General features: G+C 35.9%; 2 protein-coding genes across 2 annotated transcripts; one reads left to right on the top strand and one right to left on the bottom strand.

The window, feature by feature from the left end:
- Window positions 1-374: 374 nt before the first annotated feature.
- LOC140861218 (uncharacterized) lies at window positions 375-1,278 on the top strand. Its single transcript, XM_073264220.1, has 2 exons — window positions 375-846; window positions 953-1,278. The coding sequence occupies exons 1-2, from the start codon at window positions 375-377 to the stop codon at window positions 1,276-1,278; spliced, it is 798 nt and encodes a 265-aa protein (XP_073120321.1).
- Window positions 1,279-5,629: 4,351 nt separating this feature from the next.
- LOC140861217 (secreted RxLR effector protein 161-like) lies at window positions 5,630-6,982 on the bottom strand. The gene is made up of 2 exons (XM_073264219.1): window positions 6,368-6,982; window positions 5,630-5,716 (listed from the first exon to the last, which is right to left on the bottom strand). The coding sequence occupies exons 1-2, from the start codon at window positions 6,980-6,982 to the stop codon at window positions 5,630-5,632; spliced, it is 702 nt and encodes a 233-aa protein (XP_073120320.1).
- Window positions 6,983-7,276: the final 294 nt, after the last annotated feature.

Here is a 7,276-nt window from a genome sequence, read left to right as displayed (position 1 = left end):
AACAAATTTTATCAAATTTTATAATTGTAAACTCATAAAACCTAACTAAAAATTATATAAACTGAATTTAAATTATCAATCTACAACTCGTAGAATGATACATAATTAATCAATTGAATTTGTTTTTAAAATCGCAAAACCGACCGTATAGACCAGACCGTAGTACTATAAAATCAAACCGAACCGTAATTAAATGGTTTGGTTATCGGATTAGACATTTAGAAAACCGTAGACCGGAAAACCAAACCGTAATTATGTAAAACCGAACCAGACCGACCGTTGCACACCCCTAACGGCTGCATTCATTTCGACGTGAATTTGAAACCTTGATCATGAATAATGGATAATCAATTGCTGATTTTTTGTCAAGAGCAATGGCAATAATCAATCAAATGCAATCTTATGGTGAGAAGATTACCGACCAGACCATCATCAAAAAGGTATTAAGAAGTTTAACTCCAAAATTTGATCATGTTGTCGCTGCAATAGAAGAATATAAGGATTTGTCAGTTTTTTCATTTGATGAACTAATGGGGTCTTTGCTAGCCCATGAGTCAAGAATTAATATGTCACTTGAAAAACAAATTGAAGAGAAGGCATTTCAAGTGAAGGAGACAGTCTCAAAATTTGGAGAAATTAAAATCTCAACAACTAGAGGCTGTGGAAGAGGTCGAGGAAGAGGAAGGGGCAGATGTAGATTTGATGGGCAACCAAAGTACACCAGTGAGCAAAGAAACAACAAGAATGGTGTGCAATGTTATCAGTGCAAGGGATATGGACATGTAAAAGCTTATTGTCCAAAACAAGGCCAACAAGTGAATTATGCAGCAGAGAATAAAGAGGAAAGTAAGCTTTTGTGGCTCATTCTAATACTGAAAATAATGCAAGTGGTGTATGCTTTGTAGATAGCGGTTGCTCAAACCATATGACAAGCACAAATCCATCTTCAAAGAACTTGATGAGACGCAAAAGGTGAAAGTGCATCTTGGTAATGGCAAAGATGTTCAAGTTAAAGAGAAAGGTACAGTAAGCATTGAAACCAACCATGGAAAAGTAAGGTTACTGCACAATGTTCAGTTTGTTCCTGATTTGGGATATAATTTGCTTAGTGTGGGACAATTAATGGCTTGTGGATATTCTATCTCCTTTGATAATGGTGCATGTGTCATTAAGAAAAAGAATTCCGAAAATACATTGATCACCGTCAACATGGCGCCGAACAAAATGTTCCCATTGGAAGTCTCATGCATGGAAAATCTTGTGCTTGCTGCTAGTTAAGAAGATGACTCAATCTTATGGCATTTGCGATATGGGCATCTCAATGACAAAGGTCTCAGATTATTAAATGATAAAGGTATGGTTCTTGGATTGCCTAAAATTGGTTTTATCAATTTATGTGAAGGTTGCATATATGAAAAAAAAACTAGAAAATCATTTCCTATTAAAAAGGCATGGAGAGATTCAAGTGTCTTGAATTAATTCATGCTGATTTATGTGGGCCTATGCAGACCAAATATTTTTTTGGGAGTCGTTATTTCTTGCTTTTTACTGATGATTATAGTCGCATGAGTTGGGTTTATTTTTTGGAAAAGAAATCAGAAACATTTGAGAAATTCAAGCACTTTAAATCTAAATTTGGAAAACAAAGTGAATCTTGCATCAAAATTGATGCATATTTCCAGAAAAATGGTTTTATGAGAAGTGAAAATGAGCCCACTTTGTATGTGAAGAAACAAGGTAAAAATGATTTTATCATTATTTACCTTTACGTCTATGATATCATTTACACAAGCTCCACTAACTCACTTGTGGCTGAATTTAAAGCACATATGATGAATGAGTTTGAAATGTCAAACATGGGTTTATTACATTACTTTCTTGAACTTGAAGTTCAACAAGCAGAAGATGGGATTTTTATTTGCCAACAAAAATATGCCAAGGATTTTCTTAAGAAATTTGGCATGATGAACTGTAAACCTATTGCCACACCAATAAATATCAATTAGAAATTATAGCATGAAGACGGGGTAGAGATGGATGATGCAAAAAGATTTAGGAGCTTGGTTGGAGGTTTGATTTATCTAACTCACACTCGATCCGATATTGCATTTTCTGTTGGTATGATTTCCAGGTTTATGCAACATCCTTAAAAGATCCATTTTGGAGCAGCAAAGCGGCTCTTATGTTGCATTGCTGGAACCATGGATTATGGAATTTGGTACTCAAAAGCACCCAAATTCAGATTATGTGGATTCACTAATAGTGACTAGGCAAATTCATTGGATGATAGGAGAAGTGTTTCAACAAACATGTTTACTCTTGGGACTGGAGTAATTACTTGGAGCTCAGAGAAACAAGACACGGTAGCATTATCTTCCTCAGAAGCTGAATATATTTCAGCTACAGCAGCATGTCAAGACATTTGGTTGAGAAAAATGTTAGCTGAACTTCAACAAGTACAAAAGGGACCAACAGAGTTTTTGTGACAACAAAGCAACAATTTTTATGATAAAAAACCAGCTTTTCATTCCCGAACGAAGCATATTGATATTCGCTTCCATTTTATTCGTGATTTGGTTGCAAATGAGAAAATAATGTTGAAGTATTGTAACACTCATGAGCAATTGGCAGATATACGGACAAAATCCTTGTCAACAGAGAAGATTGTCTACTTTAGGGTTGTTCTTGGTATCTGCGACTTTGAATCAAGGGAGAATATTGAAGAATGATTCAAAGTTAGTCAATTTGTTGTTAGCTAATTTGTTTATTGGTTAATTTATTTCTTGCTTAGTAAACGGAGTCATGGTGTAGTGGATAAATTAATGGCAGAATGGCTCAGGTAATTAGCTTAGTTAGTAGGTTTAGTTGTTAAAAGTTGCTTTTTTATTTGTAAGCCTATATATAGGCGTATCCTATATTTTCATTTATTGAAGTACTGATTCAGTATCAAGTTTACTCTGTTTTCTCTTCATCCTTTAAGCCTCTTTCTAGTTTTCATATTTATGTTCTCCAACAGTTCTATGTTAAGAGAATCTCACGATAAATATGGTGCAATAATGACAAAGAGCATGATCTAAGGAAAAGTCTCAATGGACACAAATCAAAATGCATGCATCAGCAGAATAATTCATGGGACATGGCGAAAACTGAGAAAAATACGAGTAGAAGTCAAGAGAGTATGATCTAGATCGAAAACAACAAGATGCGTATATGCTTGCAACTAAAGGAGATGTCATCATCATCATCATCATTATCATCATCATCATCATCATCATCATCATCATCATTATCATTATTATTATTATTATTATTATTATTATTATTATTATTATTATTATTATTATTATTATTATTATTATTATTATTATTATTATTAATTTTTTTTTCCAAAAATTAAAATTACAAGTTTTTCGGTCCTATATGTGGGGACCTCGGGTGCTAATCTCAATTCTTATTGGGCAATCAATCTTAATTAAATTTGGGCAATGAAGTAAGCAATCAATAATTTTTTTTAAAAAAAACTCGAGCTTCATGCGCGGCCACGCCCATCGGGAGGCGCGAGAGCGCATGCGTTGCGCACCTGCGCAGCGCGGGCGTGCCCATTAAGTGGCGCGGCCGCGCAGGCCCCTCGGCTTTCCCCATAATTTCCTTCACAAATCTGCTTTAGAGTCCGAAATACTGCTACATTGATACCACAATCAAATATTACCATATAAAGAGTTCGAACATCTTCAAAATGAAATACACCACATATATGCTAGGTGTTCAACTACATAAACATAGCAACTCATGTGTATCAACATACAAAACAAGTTCAAAACATAACTTGACTTCTAAACCCGAGTCTCCACTTCTATAACTCTCAATCTCGCTCTATCACGGTCGTCTCTGACTTGTTCCTGCCCCACCTGTTGTCATGCACACATACAAACATAACAACAGCCAGATAACTCCGTTGAGAATATAATTCCCAATATAAACAACATGTGCATGTATATAATCAATCATGTATAAAAGCAATAAAATTTCTTCTATAAGCAAAATCAATTGCAATGCATGATTCAAAAATCAGTTAATAAATTCTGTATCGGTTTTTGGGATCCCGGGAAGAAGAACACAACAACTCTCCCACCTACTCACCAATTTGAGTTGGCGTTGAGTTATTTTTCCCGAAATTTTGGCCCACTATATCGATATGCTGGCAATAGGGGTCGATCTATCTCCTAAGTTCCTCGATATACGTCCAAACATTCGTATTCTTTCGACGGATCTGTCATTCAAAAACTCAAAGGAATAGTTGGCTCAATTGTTGGTATACCGGATCTCTCGTACCCAAGATGCAGCGGAGGTTTAAAAATTTTATTTTGACATTCAAAATAATCTTGAACACTCGTATGGTTAATAAATTATTCGTAAGGAGTTTATGAAGTTATACCTTCGGTGAACAAATTCACTGGACTCCAACTATTTCGAAAAATCGAAAATAGCTCTTGTTGTATATCCCTACGAACAATCAACTGGATTTTTCCTCCTTTCTAAATATCAGGTCCACGACTGGATTTTCTGTTCCTCTTCTAAAACGCACTTAAGAAATAGAAGAGATTTTGCGTTGAGATTGAGTGAAGAAATTGATCGTATCAATTCTTCTAAATGACCGAATAGAAAACAGAGAGAAAAAGAGGGAGAGCTTCTCGTGTTATGGCCGTCTAAATTATTTCTTCATCCGACTGCTCCTTCTATATTATTGCATCTCATGCAACAATTTCCAACATTGCATCTAATGCAATTAATATTGAGTGTCGGCCAACTTGGCTGACACTCAATCAGTTTTTTTTAAATTATAATAATATAATAAATATATATTATTATAAACATAAGGTCTCACAATCATAAATATATATTATATATATCCATATATATATATCGTATATATATATATATATGTATATATATATGTATTTATATATATTGTATGAGTCCTTAAATCGAAGTCCAACTCGGAAAAATTAATTAAACCATTTTAATTAATTTTGCTCTCAAAATTTCTATAAGCTATTATAAACTATTTATAAGCTTATCTATCGATCAAGTCAAATCCATTTATCATAAGTTCAAATCTTTGAATTTATTATCTCAACGGGAACAGAAAACTAGTACTTGTGTAACCCTCAATAGTTCAGGGATACAGCTAGTTATGGGTTCACAACTCTTTGTGATTCAGGAAATATTTCTTTATATGGACTTACCCTTTTAGCCCCATTTTATGTATCAACCCCTTGACCATAACATGTCAGAACTCATTTCTGATTTAACCCATCGAATCATGGTAAAGGCGTTAAGTAGCACCGCCCCATGATTCCCTAGGTATCACTGATAATGCCTGCAAGAACCAGTCGATTATGGTTAACGTACAGTACAGTCTCTTCATCTCATATATCCTGATCGAATCAGCAACCATTGGTATATCGAGAGTTGCCTTTGATTCGATAACTATATTATATCTTCTTGGATAATGCATAGTGATATCGTTTATGCAACTAGAGAAACCATTTCCCTAAAACATATATCATGCTCTGGCCAGAGACTGAATACACTATCATTTCATCATATCATATAGGATATCCACATTTCATAAATGTTCGATGAATTTTCGACTACAACCACTGACTCCCATGTATGTCACAGCTACACCCAACCATGCCACTTTGGTGCTCTCCTGGAGCCAGTAAACTGATCAAAGTGCAGTATTAGTACACAGAGCCTAGTGTTGTCTCGGTTCATAAGGACTAATGGTGTACAACCATAATCAGGACTTCATCCACTCGAAAACTAATAACCACTTGGAAAGTCCTACGATGGTAGTTCAATGAACACATCCTATGTGTCACCACATGTATGCTTCGGACATCCTATGTCCATTACCAATGAAACATGGTACTCCACATCACAGATGATAGTCTCAATATCAGGTGACCCTTATCCTTATTTTTGGCGGCTTAATCGGCTGTGAACTATGTTTAGAATATAAAGTGGAATGAAGATGTGTTTCATGACTATCATCCAATGATATCTCATTTTTCATGCACTCTGGTATATTCAAGGTCTTTATCAATTCAGCTTGCATGAGTATAGAGATAAAGATTGTCATATACAGAAGATAAATTGTATTAAATAAAGATTGTTTGTACAAAGAGTCAATAATGTCATGCCAACAGTTGGCCTTATGGGCACCTACTCTAACAATATCCCACTTGCCCTAATGCCAACTACTCATTAGTTTTAAACTCATTGCTTTGCGATGCTTTTCGAACAATGGTCCTGGCAGGGGCTTAGTAAGTGAATCAGAAGCGTTATCTGCAGAGGCTACCCTCTCAACAATGATGTCTCCTCTTCCCATAATCTCCCGTATGATGTGGAAATTCCTCAGTATATGTTTGGATCTGTGATGAGATCTGGGTTCCTTTGCTTGCGCAACGGCACCAGTGTTGTTGCAGTATACCGGGACTGGATCAACATCACAAGGAATAACACCCAACTCTTGGATGAAATTCCTCATCCAAACGGCCTCCTTAGCTTCATCCGATGCTGCTATATATTCTGCCTCAGTGGTGGAATCCACCACGGTGTCTTTCTTGGAACTCTTCCAAGAGACAGCGCCACCATTTAGCGTGAATATAAATCCATAGGTTGATTTCGAATCATCCACATCCGATTGGAAGCTAGAGTTGGAATAGCCTTCCAATTTTAATTCTCCACCCCCGTATACTATGAACATATCCTTAGTTCTTTGCAAGTACTTCGGAATATCTTTCACAGCTTTCCAATGCATTGGACCGAGGTTTGCCTGATATCTACTCGTGACACTCAGAGCAAATACAATATCAGGCCTTGTTGAAATCATACCATACATGACACTACCAATGGCTGATGCGTACGGTACGCATGTCATCATCTCTATCTCCTCGTCACTTTTAGGGCACATTGACTTAGATAGAGAAACTCCATGACACATTGGTAGATGTCCTCTCTTGGACTCTTCCATAGAGAACCTCCTCAGTATGGTATCTATATAGGTGCCTTGGGTCAAACCCAACATCTTTTTTTTTTTTTATCTATCTCTATAGATCTTTATGCCCAATATATAGGATGCTTCACCCATATCTTTCATCAAGAATTTACTGGACAACCAAACTTTAGTTGATTGCAGCATTCCTACATCATTGCCAATGAGTAAAATGTCATCAACATAAAGTACTAGGAATGTTACCGCATCCCT

The sequence above is a fragment of the Henckelia pumila genome, chromosome 4 (genome assembly GCF_033568475.1).
Source record: "Henckelia pumila isolate YLH828 chromosome 4, ASM3356847v2, whole genome shotgun sequence".
NCBI classification, from domain to species: Eukaryota; Viridiplantae; Streptophyta; class Magnoliopsida; order Lamiales; family Gesneriaceae; genus Henckelia; species Henckelia pumila.
The sequence above is the reverse complement of the archived record's forward strand: the minus strand, read 5'-3'. Positions and strand labels throughout refer to the sequence as shown.